We start from the raw sequence: 22,821 nt of genomic DNA on the forward strand, positions 1-22,821 counted from the left end.
CCCATTTTCCCAGCAGTGTCAAACAAAATGGTAAGAGGTCAGTACCTCCAAAGGCAAATTAAAGATATTCCTCTGGCAAAAGGGTGGCAAGCAGACAGGTTCAGCTACCCCAAGGAAGCCAACGTGGTCATAGCCTCTGTGTTTATTTAAGGGGAAAGTACTACCATTGAGGCTTTTGTATGGATGAGAATTTCTCCTTGAAAGGAGTGCCATTTTACTGTGAAAAATCTGATAAAGTATTTCTTCCCACCTAAGGATTTTCTGAGTAAGGAAGCACCAGTTGTGAGCTACAGTCTCACATTAAATATTTGCTGGCTAGTCACAGAGAAGCTTCGTGAAAAGCCTGGTGTCTATGGAAGAGCTGTCCAGAGAAAAAGCCTTTTGGCAGAAGACAGGTGAGGTCAGAGAAAAGCAGCACAGACAACAGTAATAAAACCCACAAAACTAAAATTAAAGAGTTTAGAATAGCCATATAATTGTTAAGAGCAAAGACCTAGTTCACTAAAGACAGGCTGGCTATTGACAGGTGAGAAGTGAGAAGTTAACTTGAAATATGCTTCACGTCAAGATGCATCTCAGACATTTTCTTTTGGGTGTTTCATTCAAATAAGACAGAAAATATTTCTCTGCAAGGAATGAAAAATGTTTTAACTACATAAGCTTACAAACCTGGAAAAGAAAGGGAAGAAAGTGAGACAAAAACAGAGGACTTGGAAGAATTTCTGAAATTTTGAGTTGCTTTCACAAATAGCACAAAGAACATTCTGTAGGTCAGAGTACCAAATGTTTCAAAATGTCCCGTTCCTCCTTTGGCAGGAGAACTAACTATATCATCACAGGGGAACAATGAGGAAAACTTTCAACATCTTTACTCTGAATGACACATGTGCCACGCATTAAGAAGATAAACAAAAGTAGGCAAAAGCAGGTGAAATAGCAAGTTTCAGATTTGTACTAGCTAAGATGTCCAACTTGGGAATACTAAGGAACCTCACATGGGGAAAAAAAAGGCTGCATCTTTTACTCCTTCAGTTTCTTTGGTCAAAATGATGAAGAGGCAGTTTATTACTTAAACCCCACCTGAAATTTTTGGAAGCCTCAAACTAAGAAAGTTGATTTGGAAGAATAAATATTCTTTTTGAGAGGTATGGAGAGAGCAACTCTGTTTTCAAAAGCATTTTTAAAAGAGGATATGTTAGTTGATGTTTACTAAACGTAAGACAAAGAATATACACAAAGTTGATGTTCTCCCCCCGCCCCCATCTTAAGAAATACATTAAAATTCCTTGCATTGTATCAGATTTTCTTCTTCAAAAGTAATTTCTCTTTTTTTCCTCTCTCAGATGCTCCCAAAGGATGTTAATTACTATTGATCAAACAGGAAATGTGATGTGCTTCAAAGTTCATCCTATAGATTATGTCTTAACAGTCAACTGAAAGGAAAAGAACACTTAGTTTACATCCAATCTAAATTTCTGAAGTAATGCAGGACCTCTCAGACTAGTCCTGAAATGTGTTGTTCTTGATACAATATTATTGCATTTTCATAAACAGTATCAACTAAATACTTTTTTGGAGGAAAAAAAAAGCTTTGCAGGAGTTCTTAAGTATCCCAATGATATTTTTATTATTCATTTAAACAGACTTATACATCACACAGAGCTTAAGAGCATGATTATAAAAAACAATAACTATCCCCCTTTATGTTTTTTAAATCACAGAAGAGTTTAAGAGCTGAGCAACTTACGCAGAGGCGATAGCACTTAGATTTCTCTGAGGTCTTGACAATACTATGTGTCTCATAAATCTAATTCTCAAAGTAAAGAATCACAAATGTCACCAGGCACAGAGGCCCAATTAAAATATCCCCATTTATCTTTCCAGTGTGCCTTTCTTTATCACGTTATTTGATAGACTGTCATGTACAGGTTTGAGCTGTCCAATCTCCTAAGCCCATTCTGTGCTTCTCACAGCACAGAGCAATTACAGAGCCCATTTTTCCCCAAAACAAAGTCAGACCACCAGTGAAAGTTTATCAGATTGTGTAAGTATCAACATCCATACGTAAACAAAAGTCATCAGATCTTCAGTAAAGGCAGTTTCTTCCTCCAGAATAATAATGAACAGCTTTTGTAAGAAATGTAAAGAGCCAATATGTTCAGCACAATACCCCTGTGTAAGCCCTTCAGAGATTAAACTACAACATCAATGTCTGCTACAGCAGTATTTATATATAGTCAACTGGCTCCATGAATAGGAAATAATGTGGCTTATTGCAAACAGTAGACTTCAAAAGACAGGTATTTCGAAGTCCAGTTTGTTAGGATTTTATTTAAACATAACATGAGTTAAATGTTTTCATGCAACATTTGCACTTAAATAATCATGACAAACAGAAGTAGTTAAAGAACGCACTAATTATAGACTTCGGTGAATATACAAAAAACCTCAGCATGGTAGGTTATACAAAGTAAAGAACATCTTAAGTACTTCCCCAAAATACTGCAGCAGCCGAGACACAGTGATATGCCTTGCAAGGGCATAGGAATGTAGTTTAGAAATCACATGGAACTACCCCTTTCCTTTAACTTCACAAACAAGACAAAAGCAACATTCAACTCCACACACTGATTTTTCAGGTTATGTCTATGCAGTACCTTGAGTTTTATCCAAACAGTAAAAGTTAGACATGTTTATTTAGTAAACAATTCGCAGTAAATCTCTATTACATTTCTTCCTTGGTATTACCTGGAGTAGCCATGTTATTTAAAAGTGGGCAGGTTTGGTACTTTTATACTGATGTCACCAATATTAATATTTCTTGGGATCTCTGGCAGATTCATATTCTTTACAGCTGAAACAGCCCGGGCTGGAGCTCCTGCTAAACCAGCCTGTATACAAAGTGAGGAAAAATGCAAGTCAGGCAAAGTCACAAGAATATTCACCAGCAATATACACAGACAACTAACTTTTCAAGTATTGCCATGGTTACACAATTAGAAAAACCACATGGTAATTGTGTTTGGAATGAAATGGGTTACTTGGAAATATTAAACCAGAAAGAGAAAACAGTTCACATATTCCTTTTTATATGGTAAAACATGTAATGTCAGCTGGATGGAAAAGTATGAGAGGAAGGAACAGGAGGCTTATCCGAGCACGTGTAATGTGCACATTATAGAACAGACAATCTCGAGGTGCTGGATGTCCAACGTGCTGTCTTTGTCTCTTACCTATTCTAAAAGTTCACATGGCTCACAGGTGACTAACATTGGTTACAGGTTCAGAATACGTAACCTCAAAGTAACAAGGTGCTGAATGTCAGTCAAATCAATGAATAGATACACACACACAAACACACACACGTGTGTATGTATATATACATATATATATATATATATATATATATATATATATATATATACTCAGATATATATATATACACACACATAGGTTTCAAAGTGGCTTAGCCTAAGATGAAAAGCATAAACACCCTGCATTTGTGGGTAATGAAGGGCATGCAGACAGATCATTTCTACTGACAAACTAGAATAATGTGTTGTCCCACAGTTACTAATTATACACTAACATATCTGCATCCCCTTCAGCATAACACAACACCACACTTTTGCCAAATTAAACTGTTAAATTAAATAGCACCTATTTTTTATTAGAGTCCTCTACTGCATGCAGTCTCTGCACACAAAGCTAGAGCCTTTCTGTATAAACATGCAAGTTTTACAGTACAGAATTACTGGCTTCCATTTAATTCTGCTTTTAGATAAAGTAGCTGCCAAGTTTACACACTAAGGTATATCATGAAATGCTAACAATTTATAGCTCAGAGGCCTGAAGACATACCGAAAATCATCTTTCCCTATTCCTTCTGAAAGTACCTATTCAAAACCTTGTTATTTTAAAGACTATTAAAAAAAGACTAGTAAGTGTTAGTGTATTTGATGTTGTGAAGAAACCATACTATTCATTTTACATACAGAAATGTTTCTTCTAAAAGTTCAGATCCTCTATGTGAATTTAGAATTTGCAGTGTGGTTTTACTTCAGGCTTGCCACAAAAGTGTAAAAATAATTTTTATTTTTGCAAGAGAACAAAAAAAGGCATTGAAGATTTTTAAAAGAAGAGATCTTATTAGCAGAAAAAGACATCATATTCCAAATTCTCTGAATATGTAAAGAGAATTAACTTTTATTTTGATGTTTTAAAAGTAATATTAAAAATATTCAAAACCAATAAAAACCATAATGTCATTTTCAGAACTACTAGTTTTAGAGTGTGGCATCTTGCAGGTCTAGTAAAAAGGAGCAATCCACAAGAAACAAAGCAAGATGCTAGAAATTGGTTTAAAAAAAATATTAAACCTGTAGAAATGGAATCCAGAATTATTTTAGATTTGTCAAAGACTGAAGAAATCAGCGCATTTGGAGATAAAGTATTTCTGAACAAGAAATACAGCAAAATGAAACAAGAAAAACTTTGAGAAGTTGGTGTCATATTTGATTATCAAAAAGCACTGGTAGGTGACTACTGCTCAAAGTACAACTTTTTCAGACTGTTGTTTTTCACTGAAATTCATTGCAATTGCAGGGTAAAATTACTGAGGAGTACATCTGACTTCCACCTGGTCTACTGCACAAAAGGAGACAGACACCCCACACACTCCTCAGATAATAACTCTACTTTTTGAACGTTATGAAAAAAAAATTTTCTCCCTTTTATTGCTCTCTTATAAGAAATAAATATAAATTCAAGTTAATGTAAGATTTTCACTTAAAATCCTACCTACTGCTCTTCCTTCTCCCTTCAAAAACATAACCCAAGCCAAAATAAAACCAATTAAAGTTTCTGATTTTGAACTAACCCTTTATGTGGAAAGGCTAAAGCATCACAAATCCCTAGATTTCAGTCGTGGCATGATTCCCAGAAGAAGAAACAAAGACCAGAAAGCCATGAGTCATCTCTTAACAGTATCTTCCCTGTCAAACTCTCCTATATTGAGACATGCCAAAGTTGGGAAAAGCATGTGGGGGCAGAGAAAAAAGCTCAGAAAACCAAATCTCTAATGTAACCAAATCTGCTCTCATTTTGGCCCTGACAAAACCCAGATTATCAGTTCTCAAAAGTACAGACTAAATAAAACTAAAAAGGTGCAAAAAAGTATTTTCAAACCCTCTTTTACCTTGGTTTCCCTTAACATCACCAAGTCTGTCAGGTCATTCACTTCACAGGCTCTTTCAATAGCAGTATTTTCTTAAAGGGGAAAACCAGGACATAACACTAACAGTATTAAGAAATGCAAGTATCCAAAATCTGCATCCCTGAATCTGCAATAATTTAAAGCATCAGTACTAGACATTGCAATTTCTTCCCATTTATTAAAAAATAGTGCAGAAGGCATGAAACTGCCCAACACTGTCCTTTATATTTGAGAACTCAGAAATACTAATTTTAAATCAAGAGGTAACAACCAGTGAAGTTCTATTGGATAAAACAATAAATGCTTTTAATCCTTTAAATTCTATTTGCAGTAATGGAAGAAAAATTCATTAAGCAAAATGGGGCAATGTAAACTGTTTTCCACAGAGAAGATGAAAATACTAATTAAAAGAAATAAATTATACAATTCACAATTGAAACAATGGGAAATCAGAAAAACATAGTAAGTGATGGACATGGTAGCACATGGCTGGCAATTCAAAGGAGATGTGCTTTCTGGGTGACAAGGATGGAGATTCTTTACCCTAATTTAATGGAAGTTGTTTATTCTTAATGGACAAACAACATTTTTAGTATAACTGGTCATTATTTTTACCTACCTGCAACTATCCTCTTTATACAGACTTACAGTCCCTGCCTCCCACCCCAATGGGATAGGATACAATGGAGACACAATTGAGAATTATTAAAAATACCACAATTGACATGAGCGCTGCCCTTCCACCCCCTACACAGTCACAACTCCAACAGTCACGTTTCATGAGGACCACTCTGGATCAGGATCAGTGAAGAACCCTGACAAAACAGCTGTGATTGTCAGATTACCTCTTTTTTGATAGCGAGATTAACTTTCACTATCAGACGCTGGAGCAGAGACTTTCAAACTATTATTGAATTCTCTTCTGTAATTCTCTGTATTAAGTGAGTTTGTAGAACAGTGGATACATAAAATGCATAGCAGAATGCTATTTAGCACAATTAGTGTCAATCCTATCAAGCACAACACAGTTACACAGCATTTCTAAGAGAGAGCGAGCAGTTCATAAAAAATGTCTAATGGATAAAATGACTGAAAAGCACTTGAACTCCCAAGTTGGATAACTAACACAATTCAAATGCAGTTATATCTGAACTCCTTAGCACTGCTTTTTAGCATGTCAGACACAGTCCTTCCATTTCTTTTACTGGAAGTGACCTGTATTTACAAACACAACGGCACTACAAGTAAGTATGTTCAGCCCCCTGTGCTTTGGAGGAGTTTTCTAGAGGCATCTGATTAATACAGCTTACACTGCAACACTGAACTCAACAAGTTTCTCCTCTTTTTTATCGCATAATTCAGCAGGTAAGTTGGTGATGTGCAAAGAAAAAGCTGTTTCACTTGAAAAAACAAAACACATAACAAGCCTTAAACATGCAGTGAATGATGAATTGTCTGTCACAGCAAGCAAATGACTCAAACAAGTGAAACTGAAACTTCTTAAGACATAATTAATGCAATTTCAGAAAGACAATACAAATTGCATACAGCTGATAGAACAAAAAGCCAATACACCACAGTTTTGCTGCAGCTGCTTTTACTCTCAATTTCATTTGTTGTTGAGGGATGTGCTTTAATGTTGAAATGTTGCATATTAAAATTTTAGGTTCCATTATTGCAAAAACTGACACTATTTTATAGATTGAAATAGACATATTTAATAACAGGACTTTTACTCTACTGGTCCTAATCTATCAAGTGAGAAACATAAGCTGTCATTAATTTACTTAGGTCATTACTAATCACTATAGGAATCAATTTTCTTTGTTCTTATCATCACCCTTTCCTAGAATGCCCAACTTCATATCAAAGTGATCCCAGCAACCTTGTTTTACTCTTCAAAAAGAAATTCAGATCATTTGGGAAAAGTATTGCACATCACAAACATTGTTAATATGCATATACAAATAAAAATGTCCCAACTGTCATCCCAAATAACTCTACACAAAGCTAGCTATCACTAAAATAAATATATTAAAAAACCCACAGCCTACTGGAAAACAAAATAATGAAGGCTAATGCTCTGCAAAATAAGCCACCCTTTTCCAGATATTTCAGAGGTACTAGGACCTCTCTGCTGCTGGTGTTTCACAGCTATGCTTCTTTTCAGAACAAGTATGACTTCAAAGCAGCAGGGTTATGAAATCATGAAAGGATGCAATACATAATATAAAGGAATGATCATGTCCCCTGCTTATGAGGTTAAATAAATGAACGTAATTAGAGAAAAACCAAAATGAAGTCTGCAAGTATATCAAAATGAGGCCAAACAGATAAGAAGACTTAAGACATACTCTTAGAAATTTTAAGCACTTGAATCACGAAAAGAGTAATGGATGGGAATGATTAATTATTTCTTTGTTTGTTTTTCATTGCCAGACCCAAAAATAAAAACAGAATATGTGTGAGCAGAACACAGAAAAAGAAAAGCAGCTTTGTACAAAAAGAAAAGCAAAAACAAACAAAAAAAGGAAACCAAACCAAAAACCTGAAATCAAGCTCCCTAGTGTTACCAATGAAATACAGACTGTATAAGTGTTAACATATTAGGCAGAAGAAGGTCGTGTCCTTGATTTTCTTCATGAGCTGTAGCATACTTCAAATTTAGGTTAAAATGTTGCATATTACCAAAAACTATTTACCTAATGCTTTTACAACTTATTGCTACTAAATCAAATTGTGGAGTTATATTTGTTCAATCTTAATGGTGTGACAGTACTCTATCCTAGAAAGATCACATAAAAAGTAAAGAGCAAAGCTATTCATAAATTAAATAAACTTAAGATTCCACCTGCTTAAAATACCTGCAGTTTGAGTACACAGAGACTTAAAACAAGTGGAAATTGATTTTGAAGTACTGCCATTAGCACTGACTGACATTCAAACTGTTGAGTTAAACTAATGTTTCAAACAACAAAATGGCAGGTGACACTGACCATAAAGTGAACTTCAAACATACAATTTCCTTCTCCTTTCTCTGTTCATGTTAACATTGATGTTCAGTAACTCCAGTTACCAGGATATCTTAGAGCAAAATCCAGACATTCAGATTATAATGACAGTAAATGTACACCTGAAGTTGAGTACACGCTGACAGCCCTTCTCATTTTATGTTCAACATACTTAAGGTTGGATGATCAACTTCAGTATTTCTACATCATCTTTACAAATTGCACTGATAATTTTATTCTCTATATATAGAACTATTTCAGTTTGTTGGTTTTGGTGGTGGGGTTTTTAATGTTTCATTCACCTGAAGCTGATTCTGAAACTTCTCTTTGCAAGCAGGTAAAAGTTCTTTGTTTCTATCTGAAAATACTAAGTGGTGAAGCAGAAGAGTTTGTATCACTTATTTCAGATTATCAGGGACAAAATTCTCCCAAGAAAGAAATTATTTCTATTATGTCATCGTATCTTATTTTGTTATCTTTGTGTTCATTTTTTACTGACATTAATTTTGCAGGGTTTTCTGGCTAATATTCACACAAGTTCATACTCCTTTGTTTCTTAACAATGATACAAAGAAAAGTTAAATTCTAAAATGCAGGAAGAGAAATAAAATAAAAAATATGATGTCAATGAAAAGCTAGTAAAATACACTATAGCCAATAAAAAGATGAGGGAACTACAAGAAACTAGCACAAAAAGTAGGCTACAAGGACTAGTATGGGTATTTTTACACATAATTTTTGAGTCTGGCCTACATAATTTATTGCCTTTGACATCATTTTGCTTTCCCTTTTTGTTAAAAGTACATTTTTTTCTAAAAGTCAGCAATACCTTTGTCTACCTGTCCTGTCTGGGAGACTGAAAGATAAAGGTCTGTAAGAGAGAAGAATGGAAAGAGCCAGAAAAGATCAGGAGGTTCAGAAAAAATGAGGCCCAACTTAAAAGTCTAAATCACACGCAGTTGAACACTCCAAATAAAGAAGAGGTAGCCCAGGTTTACCTACAATACTTCCAGAGGCTCTGAATAAAACCCCAATGACCCCTCTCCCAAAGAATTCCCTCCCTTTATCACAATGATTCTTTGGTTTTAGGATTGACCAGAAACCCATTCACAGATAAAAGACTAAACTGAAAGGTAGGGAAATGCATATAAGACAACATTCCTCCAGGTAGAAATAGCTTCCTTTGTAGCCCATCCAAGCAATATTAGCTGAATCACAAATCAAAGCTAGAGACTCCCTTTTAGTGGTTTAATTAATCTCTATTGAAAATACTAACAAATTCTTCGAGTGGATAATTTTGCTCAAACATATGTGAATTTAATAAATACATTCAGTCTTTTTTCACTAAATTCTAACTGAAAGCCTGTTTAGAAACTTAGTGCATAACTAAACAAATACCTGATGACAAATAGCTAAATTTTGTATATTACTGAAAGCCAGATGGGCACAACAAAAACTGAAGTATTTCTGAAAATGTAACCCAGTTACACCTTTATTAGTTTCATAATTTCAGTTATAAAATAAAAGGCAATTTAACCTGAAAGTAACTGCTTTGCAAATGCAAGAACTATGATGGTGGTCTAAAAGCCAAAGAGACTAAAGCAACAGTGCTGTGGGCACAGATGGCACTCCTATAAACTATGGACTACATCAATAATAATTTCTAAATTTCAAAAATAGGTTTTTTTAAATTAAAGAAAACTAAGAAGATCCACTAGTTTTGATTTCTTAGTGACCAGCATTCAAAATTTATGAAGTTATTACTTATTTTGATTTACATGGATTTGCTTGTGTCTTAAAAATATGTGTTCAGGAAAGACATACTGAAGATTTACATTCTTGATCAAAAAGACAAAAGGAAAAGAAAGAGCAATCAGGAAATTTCTGTGGCTATACATGAAACAAATGGTTAATGATCTGAGAAAATAATTACCAGGCATTGTGATGTATCTCAGCATTACAGTAACTGTTAAATTTGAAAAGAAATAGTCACTGAACTAAGGAAAAAGAAAGTATTTGTGGAGAGCAGAGTGTGAAATGTTCTGCTCCATCCCAGTCACCAAGTGTTTTAATTTATCACTGCTAGTTCTGTACCTTCTATAATTCATTGCTGAATGTAAACTAACAAGTTCCTACTTGCTTTGCATGCACTTCAAGTTCTGTGTGTTGTTTTCAGATCTTTTCCCATCTACTTCTATACTAAAAGTTCTTAAAAGAAAGAATGACTTACAGATGAATAATGGAAAACAGCAAGCTATTGCAGCTGGCTGCACTGAATCGATGTGTTTCAGAAGACTAGTCAGAGACTGGTCTATAGTTGATTTGGTAACAGAATTTACATAATTACATGCTTTCAGATAAAACCAATATGTACATAATACATGGTAAAACATAGCTGCTCATCAAGTTCAGCTTCTGGGAACACTAGGCTACTCTTCTATCAAATAGAAAAATATGTGTATACAGAAGTTATTCAAATATAGTAAAAATTTATGAGAATAACTCCAAATATTCATCTCTTGTGATCAATGTTTCATTCTGAGTGTGAGAAAAATATTAAAATTAACATTTTGGACATCTTCAAAATCTACCATAGAATCTTCTCAGATGCCTACTGCTAGGTACTGTATCATATCATACCTAGTTTTTTTCTTGTTTTTCATATGTTGTGGTCCTGTTCTTAGATATAGTTTGGAAGTTGTGCAAAACAGACAATTAAATGTAATAAAAAAACTTGAGGTGGCACAGCATGAGACTGCAGAATCAGAAGAACAGTATACATTGTACCAAAAAAAAAAGCTGAAAAATTCATTTCTCTCTTTATCGCACTTCAGGTAGAACTAGGAAGTTCTCTGGGTCCTCTTCTAAAATGTCATTTAGCTCATATTTATGCCACCTGTAAGATTTCAGTCTACTCAGCTGACTTCAACTAAAGTCTCCAGTTCAAGCAAAGGCTTGTTTAGAAACTTACATAATTGCTTTGATGTGTTCCTCTCTGGTATTACTCTCATTGTTTAGAATCCAATACAGACTTAGCTAACATTTAAGATATATTAGCAGCATTTTGGCTTACAAAGCACATATGGCAACATTAAAGGGACAGTAACATTCTGTATCAAAGATAAAGTAATTCTAAGATGCTTTCTTAATCTAAATGTCTTTCCTAAACACAAATTCAAAAATTGTTGAACTGAAAAGGGATTCCCACAACGCAGGTGTGATCCCTCACTTGGCCCTTTATGGGCAAATACAGATTATCATTTTTTCACTCACCAAAGGCCAAAGGCTCAGATTACCAAAACTGCAGAATTCATATTTACTTTGAAGTGTCTAAAACTAGGCTTTAAATTCTATCTAGTCCATTTCAGTCCAATTTATTTTTTTGTGTTGCACTATTACTGCTGCTATTCATTTCAGGGGCTTAGAAGCATACTAGCAGACAGGAATATGTAGTCTTTGAAGACACACTTTGTTTCTTTATCTGATTTTATTTAAGTGCTAAACTCACTAGTCCAGCATAACAAGTAGGCTGGAAATAAAAGGTTTTCTGCAAGAGAAACTTAAGAGAACTACAGAAGTATCTTAATAGCAATGGTGCACAATGCTATTAGATACAAAAAGCAAAAAGTAATCAGCAGCAACTAAGCAGTTATTACTTATGATGAAAGGTACAACACCCTTAGATACACTGCAAATTTTTGGCACTATAAACAGGCAGCTTACACTATTTAGTTTGCTATGAAGGACAAAGAGCATTATATAGCATGCATTTACTACAACCCTGTTTTTAATTTAGAAACTACACAGTGCATCGCTCTTACCTCAGATTTCTCCAGTTTATTTTGAGCATCAATCTGAGTGACAATTTCATTCATGTTGGTCTCCAAAACCATTCCACCCATGACCATTTCGGCCAATATATTATGGACCTAAAAGAGACCAAAAGAGAATGTAAAAATGCAAGATATCCTCCATACAGTCTGGAAAGATGGTATCTAGGTACCTCAATACAGGGAAACATGTATTCTGTAAGTCACTTAATTAATGTTCGCAATTAATCTAAAGCCATTCGGGAACAAAGCTCATCATTTCACGTTCCTTTCTCCAGTAACTTCTTTGTCCACAGCTCCATTACAAAATCATCTGCTATACTACTCATCAATGCTAAGAAACTTCCACATTCCTCTTTCTTTGTTCCCACTTTCTCTCCAATTATTAGAGTTCTAATTAGCATCAACAGAAGTAACACCTCTAGGAAGCAGGTCCTACAAGACTTAAATTGCTCACAAGCAGATGTGTAAACACTACTTCGGGCTACAGCTGAGAAGGAAGAGACTGTGATGCTCACCCACCATGGATCCCAAGATTAGGCTTAGAAGTAGAATTGACATTCCTGAGCTACGCCATCAATATGGAGTCTTCAGCATCTACAGCTAAGACTCACAGCCAGGACTCAAACTGCAGGAGCAAATAAACCAGCTGGGGATATTACTGAAACGGATATGTTTAAATATCCCCCTTCCTTGCAGCCCTGACTTGAGGATGAAAGCCCTGGTTCATGAATCTCTGCTTCAGAGTCTGCATTCACACCATATTAAAGACTTGCTCTGGGTTTTCTTTTTTAAAAAAGTATCCTTCTGCAGACTGTCTAGTAAAAATCCAGAGTTACTGTGTAATGTATAATACTTTAATCCTGTATTAGTATTTAAATCTGAAGACAAGGAGCATTTTTCTGCTTTTCAGAAATAAACATGCCCAATCTGATATCTCAAAAGCATAATTCTAACTACCGTTTTGGACAGTCTCCCAATTTCCCTGTGGGTCAAGAAGTAAATCTCTAAATCAAATAACCTGGAGGTAGTAAGTACATCAAAAACAAACACAGTTCTTGGTTTTGTGCCATACCTAAAAAACAAAATTTCATTTGTTTCCCTGATAAATTTTAAGTGTATTTCTGTACAAATTTAATGTTACATGGTATTCAAAAATGTTGAAAGAATAGATGGCTTTAAAGAACCTTAACCCTTTTGTCTTGCCCCATTTTCTTCTACAGGGATGGTTTTCTAAGTAACAGAATATAATTACTTTTATTTTGTAATCTGCATATGAAAGGAAATCACAGCTTTCTAATAACAGTTATGTAACTATTGTAATCCATTGACTCCTTTCTCTTAAATATGTTTGCTCACATGCAAGCAGCAGCATGATAAAAATAAACAGTAACTGTTTTTTCTTTTCAAATTGCAAATACATATTAAATGTACAAAACCACATTATTGTGTTTACTTTTTCTTATTAAAAAATAATAAATCATTTTCCTAATTATTTCATTATTTTCCTAAAGAAACAACAACAAAATCTTAACTAAAAAAGCATTAAGTGGCAATGAAGTGCAAAATACACTTCAATAGTACATTCAAAACAGTATTTAAGTGAAAGACTGAAGGCACAATGACTAGCCATCTTATATTCCAAAAGGGAGCTGACTGTTGAGAACATCAACTTCTTAAAATCTGAAATGGCTGCTTTGTAATAACAATTTTAAAGTGTTTTTACAAAAATCAAGAGTGCTTCCTATTTATGTTCAATGTACTCTCTGAAAGCATGAATGCATACTCTTAAGAGGAAGAAATGTACCAAGAAAAAGCTCTCTCAGGAAAATTTGGCAAACACAGTTTCTTGTCTTCAAGCAAATTGATTCTGGACTGTTCACTGTTCCGGTTAGATAATAAACTCTTGCAAGAGATCATGATACTCCCAGAGATATTTCAATATGTGCCAAAAACTTGCAAAAAACCCAAAGTATTCCCTTACATTCCTAACTGAATGTATTCTATTATTTTAGTTGTATAATAGCTTTCAGTGATGCCTTTTCCATCGGAAAGCATTAGACTCTTGGACTCAGTGTGGGAGTCAGTGCAGGACTGAAATAAACCTGCTCCTCCTTACTCACAGGACATGTGAAAATGTCTTGCTCCAGCTATAGCAAGTTTGTCTGGCTGCTTGTAGTACAGATGATCTTTAAAAGAGAAGTTAAATTCTCTCCTGTACAAACTACACTCCCCAACACCCCAAGTCCTCATTTGCTACAGCACATTAGAAATGCTCATTCCCACCTATACTCCATTCTCCAAATGCATTTCTCGTACTGCATCAATATTCTTGAGTAAGCACCTGTCTTGGCTCCAGGTTACTATAAGCCATCACTGAGTGTTGTACAATTATAAATGCCTGATGAACATAAATGTTTCCTTGCAGAAATACCACATAAAATGTTACTGAAGAGGCAGCAGCTGTTGCGATGGCATAGTTCAACTCTTCTACATGCCACATAATTTTTTACAAGAAAAAATGTTGGTTTAGGCAGGTCTCACAAGAGAATTGCAAGAAAGGAACCTTCCACAGCTCCACCATGAACTGAAGACACAGAACAACTCTCATTCAAGTAAGTTAGCCAATCCCCACTTTTCTCTATACCAGACCACCCAAAATACAAGTATTTTAAAGGTTTCACCCCAAACAGCACCCACACATAAGCACCCATTAAAACTAAGACTGTCTAGATCAAACAGGAGCAGTTGCTATTTTTCCCTTTTGCACACTTGAAATATATTAACAAGCCAGGCCACAAATATCTGACAAGAGAAAGTTAACGCATTAACTCTGAAGGCTCAGTGCATTATGCTTCTTGACAAGGTGACCTTATCAGCAGTTTAAAGAGAATTTAACACTGTAATTTCACTCTCACAGATACATCTTCTGTTTTGTTCTCACACCTACAAGAATACTGATGAACTTTAACTGGAGGGAAAAAAAAGGAAGAATGAAGATGACACCAAATTAGTAACAGCTGCACAACTAATGCTACTGTAGAGCTGGTAGCAGCCTTGCATAATTACAGAAGTTCATGTCTCTATATTGTATTCTTTTGTTCATTTACGCTCAAGTCAAAAGTCACTGCACTGGTTAATGTCACATTCAGAGTTTTTGAACTCAAGGTTTCATGGACTTTTGTTGTGAAAATGGATTATTTTTACTAAGATATTGAACTAGTATTTAGGGTTCACATTTTCCTCAGTGTCTGAAAACTCTACTCTAAACAGCTAATGAGATTCTCAGGCAGATTTTTAGTAAATTAAATTAAACAGTTGAATTCTAGTATCCATTTGATATGTAATTTTCAAGAAGAAATATCATCTCATATCCAATACAAAGTAGAACATTCTTCAAGAAATTTAACATTTTGAAGCACCTAAGTTGTCTACATTTTATTAGAAATATTTTGTACATAAAGTTAGGTTAAGGAATACTCTTTAATGAAACATGCTACAGAGCAACAGCCTGGAACACGTATCAGCCAAAGCATTCTTCAGCTAAAGATCAAACTCTTTCCCACAAAATGACTGCAGTACTTTTGTTCTTTAAGCTCAGAAGCCAATATATAAACCACTCATAAACTCTTTTGTACTTAAATCTGTAATTTTGGAAATATCCAACATGTTCCAGTCAGACTAGAAGTCCTAATGACTTTTCATGAACAAAGTATCGGTTAAACACTCACTGTAGGTAATCTGCATTTCCCTTTCTGGTCAAGGTGCAAGTGTTGCTTCCAAAAGAACTTCCTGATTTTGAAATAAACTGAGTCGGTTTGAAATGGTAACTTGCTATTATTTTTAGTCTACTTTTTCTATCTTACTTTCCTTTGACATCTTTTGCTGTGAATGCAGAACGATGTTCACAGATGGGGAAAGGTGACTGCACAGAAAGCAACAGTAGGCACAAAATGCAACTGAAGGAATAAATTCTGCATATTAAATTCTCAGCATTTTAGATATTACACCAAGAAATGTCAAAGCTTTCTAAAAGACAGGTGACTATAGTAACAGCATTTCTCAAAACTAGTTTAGTAAGTAAAATACTTGCTTCTTATAGCTGGGAATACTCAAACAAAGTTTGTTTGAGATTTTGAACAGAAAGATCCACACAGCATTTAAATTTAAATAGTCATAGCACATGAAAGGCAACTTCCAACCCTAACTGGAAAACACTTAACTTCAGTTCTGAGTTGTATAAAAGCTAATCATGAACGAAAGAGAACACATTATTTCTTGAAGCTATTCCTACTCTAAGAATATTCCGATGTCTTGCATTTTACAATTTTATGTGCAATATTATTATGCAAATCTCCTGTATTATTTTATTGTTCCTCAGAAAGGAATGTTCAATTGCAGCTTTCAAGTCACAAAAGTAGTATTTTAGCAGAAATGGTCTAAATTTCACTGATTATTAAATCACAGAATCATGGAATCAGTAAGGTCGGAAAAGATCTCCAAGATCATCAAGTCCAACCTTGGACCAAACACCACCAAGTCAACTAAACCACAGCACTAAGTGCCACGTCCAGTTGTTTCTTGAACACTTTCTGGGCATGGTGTGTCCACCACTTCCCCAGGCAGTCTGCCTCAATGCCTGACAACTCTTTCACTGAAGAAATTCTTCCTGATATCCAGCTTGAGGTAATTTCCTCTTGTCTGTCAATGGTTACTTGGGAGAAGAGACCAACCCCCATCCTGCTACAACCTCCCTTCAGGTGGTTACAGAGAGCAAAGTGGTTCCCCTCGAGTGTCCTCCTCTCCTTCCTAAACACCCCCTGCTCCCTCAGCCATGCCCCATAAACTTACTATCTGTACCCTTCACCAGCTTCATTATCCTTCTATGGAAAGGAAGGCAGGATTTAATACAATGCATCAGCTGAACCAAACATTTTACTTGATAAAAATATTACAGGATGTCATCACAGTACCTTGTCTACATGGAAGATTAAATCCAGCTCACAGACATTTTCAAAACATTTGTCTAGTGTTTCCACAAATACCTGCAAAGAGGGGAAAAAAAAAAAAGCCAAAGGTCAATCTTTAACAAAAACTCTACAGTTCCATTAGGCGTGAGGTTTGAGAAAAGCAAATACAAAAATTAAAGACTGGTCAGATCTTAAGGCATTAAAGGCATCTACAGAAATTATGTGGTTAACATTATGTCAACAGTATGTTATCTATGTAGAGGGCAAAACTGTATGCACAAGCAAATTCAGGTTAAAACTGCTATAAAAGTCACGTTGTTTTAAAAAACAGACACATCTTGAAAAACCAGTAACATAACCTACACTATAATTTTCTCATCTGTGATTCAAAGTACTCCTTCCCATTTCATTAGAACTCAATTATTAAGAAAAAAAAACAAACTGTTTTCCCCATTACTGTTACTATTTTTAACAATTACTACATTGCAGGCATCTCCTAGTTAACCAGAATGTTAATTTTGCTGTTAACTCTCAGCATCACTGCTTCCAGCAGCAGTACACAGCTTTCACCTGATTTAGACCCACTGAATTCAGAATGAAAAAGGCATCTGTCTTAATGTCACACCTTTTGATCCTGTCAACCAGGATATATATCACCACATAAATTTAGAAACGTCTAGCAGTTTATACACAGGTAAATAACTCCTCTCTGAATCCAGAATAAAAAAGTGTAAAGCAGAAAAATCCAAGCAGCTGCTGAACTCCAGCCACTGACGTTCTCTGCCAGATACGGCCTGTACATCACCTTGCTCTGGGTGTTTCTGTAACAGATTCCTTGGTATTTATGTCCATACTTTGGTACACCAACAGCACCCAGTCCCCATTAGGCCAGATAACAAAATTATGATGGTACTTGCAGTCCTGAAGCTCCTGAATGCCAATCACCACGTGCTTGTGGTGAGTGCTGTCAAAGACTCCAGTCTCAGAGAGCTGTAAGCACAGTTCCCCTTGTGCAAGGGATAACTCCTACAGATGTAGGTATGTCAAGATCTCTCTAAGTTAAATATAAGACTGAGCTTAGGATCTTCAAAGTTAAAAAGAATTTCTGTGACAACTTACTGATCTTTTATTAACGGTGAATAAATAAACTGCAACTTGCTGGAAATTTTTATCAGTTTTATATGTTTCAAAGCCGTTTTGTCACAATATGTATTTAACATTATTATTAAGCTGTCACTGTATGCAATTTTTTATTCAATTCTAAACTCAAACATCCTAAAGCAGCAATATGGAAGATAAACACCTCATTTTGATTCTCAGTTCCACATGATTTAGGAACCCCATCTTAGTATTTGAGAGGCACCAGATTTCAAACTGCCTAAGCCCAGAAAAAGAGGAATGAGAAACCATGTTCTGACACAGACCACAGAATTGTTTAGGTTGGAAACCTAAAGATGAGTAAGTCAAACAGGTAAGCTAGCACTGCCAAATCCAGCTCTAAACCAAGTCCCTGAGTGCCACATCTACATGTTTTTAAAACACTAGGCATGGTGACTCTATCACTTCCCTGGGCAGCCCACTCCCAATGCATGACAACCCTTTCAGTGAAGAAATTTTTCCTAATATCCACTCTAAACCTCCCTTGGGACAACTTGAGGCCATTTCCTCCTATCCTATTGCTTCTTCCTTGGGAGAAGAGATTGAAGCGACTACCTCCTTTCAGGAAGTTGTAGAGAAAGATAAGGTCCCCCCAACCCTTCTTTTTTCCAGGCTAAACACCCCCAGCTCTCTCAGCCACTCCATGTAGGCTTGTGCTCCAGCCCCTTCACCAGTTCCACTGCCTTTCTCTGGACTTGCTCCAGCCCCTCCATGTCTTTCTACTAGTGAGGGGCCCAAAACTGGACACAGGATTTGAGGCATGGCCTCACCAGTGCCCAGTATAGTGGGACAGTCACTGGCCTCACTGTTGCCGATCTAAGCCAAGATGCCAATAGCCTTCCTGGCCACCTGGGCACAGCTGGATCATGTTCAGATGCTGTCAATGACCACCCCCAGGTCCTTTTCCACTGGGCAGCTTTCCAGCCACTCTGCCCCAGCCTGTACCACTGCAGGGACTGTTGTGACCCAAGCGCAGGACCTGGCACTTGGCCTTGTTGAACCTCATACAATTGACCCTGGCCCATCAATCCAGCATGTCTGAATCCCTCCAGCAGATCAACATTCCCACCCAGCACACGGTCACCTGCAAACTAGCTGAAGGAGCATTCAAACCCCTCATCCACATCACTGATAAAGATATTAAAGAGGCCTGGCCCCAACACGGAGCTCTGGGGAACTCCATAGCTAACCATACACCACCTGGATGTTAACGCCACTCTTTGTGGACCAAAGTCCTGCTCATACAGACATGTATTTATGCCTACAGGCCCAGTGAAACAGATCTGCTTGACATCAGCTGTTCCCAACTGTCTACCTTGCATTATCAACAAAGATTACTTTTACAGCTTAATCCCTGGTCTTCAGATCCTGCTCACATTGTAAAAGAGAATGACACCCTGCCCTTGCTATTACTTCTACTATTAATGTTTCTAAAATGTTGAACTACAGATTAACTGATGTTCCATGTGTTTAAAACAAGGACTGTTCTTCAATACCAAAATACAAATCTGTCACTTAAACTAGGAACATAGAGCATATTCAGAGGCAGACTCGAGACAATAATGTTTGGTGACAGATTAACTAAGAAAATGAATATGCTTCTGTTAAATTATACTGAAGCTAAGCAAAGCAGGGATTTTTTACTCTAGCAGTTGTTAATTCATTGTGGTAATAAGAGTCTTCTATAAAGAAGGGATGTGAGCAAACAAAAAAACTTGCATGTTAAGCAGAAAAAACTACACATTTGACAACATGTGCAGCAAAACAAATGACCAAAGATGTTCTCTTACTTTCCTTGCACCTTAGGAGAATGCAGTTACAAGGACAGTGCTGTTTGATATTAGCTGCAAGAAGAAGATTGGAAACAGAGTGTAAATGCAACCTTTGTCCAACGGTTTTAGTTACAAGAGGTAAAAGTTTGTCACTGTTTTTGAAAGAAAATATTTCTCATATAAGTCACCAAGTCTGCACATAAATTCACACACTCTGACTTCAACATCTGTCTAGTTCCTTGGCAAACAAAGCAACCCACTAAAAACAAAGCCAACTCAAAAATCCTAAAAATGCTCCTGCCCCCCCAGATATATGTATTCAGCAGCAGAGTGTATGCTTACACATCAACAACACAAAAGTTTACTTTTTGTGACGTTCTTCCAGTAAATAAAGCTTCTATAGCAATAGTTGATTCATAGTTGAGTGGTTACTTCTAAACCTTTACCTATTACACAGCAATCCCACCACACACTAAATGAACTCACAAATCTCTGCTTACAATGCATGACCAGTAATGCACAACAAATATTTTTTAATCTAAGGGAAATCAGCTGGCACTGACTATTCTTCACAGAGATTTTTCACTGACCAAGGATTCCTCATGGAAACTTTGGAAATTTCCCCCATCTTCCACTCATGATGGCGAGCTCACTCAGAGTAACGCCAGAAATGACAAGGTTTACATCTATTATAAATGGCCTTTTGAAATACTGGCCTAAGGTAAATTAGATTTTTTGCACTAACATTCCTTGGCCTATTTTAAGATGCCTTCCATAATTGAAATGGTAAAAAAAATTAGAGGCATTTTCATCAGAATTTTAGTTGAGTCAAATGAATTGCACGCTATGGCAAACGGTGCTAAAATTTAAGTACTTCAGTGGTCACTTCAGATGCTGCAGACTTGTAGATCAATAACCAGAAGAGAAAACACATCAATTGTTTTGGGGGACACACACACACACTGTGCACACACATCAGCTCAGACACACCTTGTGATGTTACTGGAAGAGTAACATAAATAATTGAGTCAAATATCAGGAAAATAAGGATGCATGCACAATGAATTACTAGCTCCCCCTTGTGCTTAATTTTTGAAATTATAACCTTTTATGGCAAAAAGAAAAACCCATGCACATCTCCATGTAAGCAAACAGAAAACATAAGGAAAAAAAAAAAAAAAGGAAAACCCCCACACCTTTCTTTTGCAAGAGATATGCTTTAAAGAAGACAGATACACACTGGGAGCACAAAGCGTATGAAACAAAATACCAAATTTTTGTTGGATAGATACAAGTCAGGAGCTCCCTCTACTCAGCCTTATGTCAAAACATAAAACATTACCTTTACAATGAAGGGCTTATTTTAAAAATAAGCAAATAAGACAAAAAAGGAATAAATCATACATTAGTATTAGGAAGATAACAAGGGTAGCAGAAAACTCAGAACACCTAATCAATTAAACATATCTGAGCATGGATAATGTCAAATACTAACAAAGGCAGGTGCAAAAGATGAGCTAAAAACAACAGGAGTAACTCATACCAAGAATATCCCCTTCTTCCTCCTTAGCTAAACAGGAATGGTAAACCTGAGGACAGAAGCAATCCAATCTGCCCATGGAGAGTTCTCATCCCAGTGATATGCCTCTCCATTTTTATTTAATTAGCATAAAAGCATCTCTGGTCAGGATCCTTTATTGTTAGGAACTGAGAAAAACACGTAACATAAACTGCACTGCATTTCCCACGTGCATCTCACTGAACATCATCATCTTGCAAGGCTCTATAGATTTCCCCATGGAATACTGATCTCACAGACCCGCTGCTTGCTATGTCTTCGAAGTACAACAATGGGCCAAAATACTAAAAAATTCTCAGAGCTGACATAGGCTTTTTGGTCCATAAGATAGTTATGGTACCACTGTAAATGCCCCTCATTTTTTCCTTATGGCAGTGTACAGCTAGTTGTGTTTTCACACATATTTTCTTTCCATGCACTAAAATCTTAGACTTCACAGGCTAACACGAAGACTCTAAAATAGCATGACAATTTACACTGAATCGAAAGGACTGCAAAACCTAAGCATAGCACAGATGCTGACCTATCTCTCCCAATCCAAGTAAGCAAATAGAATAAAAAGAAACTTGTGTTTACATTTAGAAAAAAAAGAAAGAAAATAGTCAAAAATTAACAATGTGGATTTGCCTTAGGTGTTGGAACACAGAAATCCAAGTTGAAGACAGTATTAAATCTGAGGCAGAGTCTATGACTTGTAATGCATACAGCATCCTCATCAAGTCTGTGTCAAGAGGACTTACCCGTGAAATAGCTCTGACCTAATGGTGAGATAAGTGGCATTCACAAAAGTATCTTAAGTATTACAACAAAAACTTTATGCTGAAAAGAACTGCAGACTGCCATATGTAATCTAGTCTCCTATGCATTTATTCCGCTTACAAGACAGAAACCTCTAAAGTGCTACACTGAGTTCGAGGTTCCTTTCACCAGTTTACTTTCCACCATAAACTGGTCCCTTATGTATCTACTTACTTAGACAATTCATTATATGTATGACTCATCACAAAGTCCAGATGTCTTACTCTTACCTGTGTTATCTCTGAACTACAGTAAACAAAGATGTATAAAAATGGTTCAACACTCCACAGGAAAAAACAAAGCTTGTTTGCTTGACTCGATATGGGTGTGTATATACTGTTAGTCTGCATTGCATGTGGGGTTGGCATGTAATAATAAACTTTCTGAGGTTCACTATAAGATACATTTAATTCTGATTGCTGCTGCTAAGAGGATTAAACAGATCTTTCTTCTGAGCCAGTCTGGAAATTAAAAACATTTAATTAATC

At 36.0% G+C, this 22,821-nt stretch overlaps 1 protein-coding gene across 3 annotated transcripts in view; it reads right to left on the minus strand.

Annotated features, from left to right (window-relative positions):
* Positions 1–1,603: 1,603 nt before the first annotated feature.
* Positions 1,604–22,821, minus strand: part of AP3S1 (adaptor related protein complex 3 subunit sigma 1) — a 28,957-nt gene continuing 7,739 nt past the window's right edge. For 2 of the 3 annotated variants that reach the window (XM_032097193.1, XM_032097194.1), the window contains exons 4-6: positions 17,030–17,101; positions 12,048–12,155; positions 1,604–2,891 (exon numbers count right to left, since the gene is read on the minus strand). In XM_032097193.1, coding sequence (XP_031953084.1) covers positions 2,763–2,891; positions 12,048–12,155; positions 17,030–17,101 — 309 coding nt within the window. In that variant the 3' untranslated portion in view covers positions 1,604–2,762. Of the gene's footprint in view, positions 2,892–9,055; positions 9,098–12,047; positions 12,156–17,029; positions 17,102–22,821 lie in introns of all 3 variants that reach the window. The other variant, XM_032097195.1, reaches the window with a different exon arrangement.

The sequence above is a fragment of the Corvus moneduloides genome, chromosome Z (genome assembly GCF_009650955.1).
Source record: "Corvus moneduloides isolate bCorMon1 chromosome Z, bCorMon1.pri, whole genome shotgun sequence".
In the NCBI taxonomy this organism is placed as follows: Eukaryota; Metazoa; Chordata; class Aves; order Passeriformes; family Corvidae; genus Corvus; species Corvus moneduloides.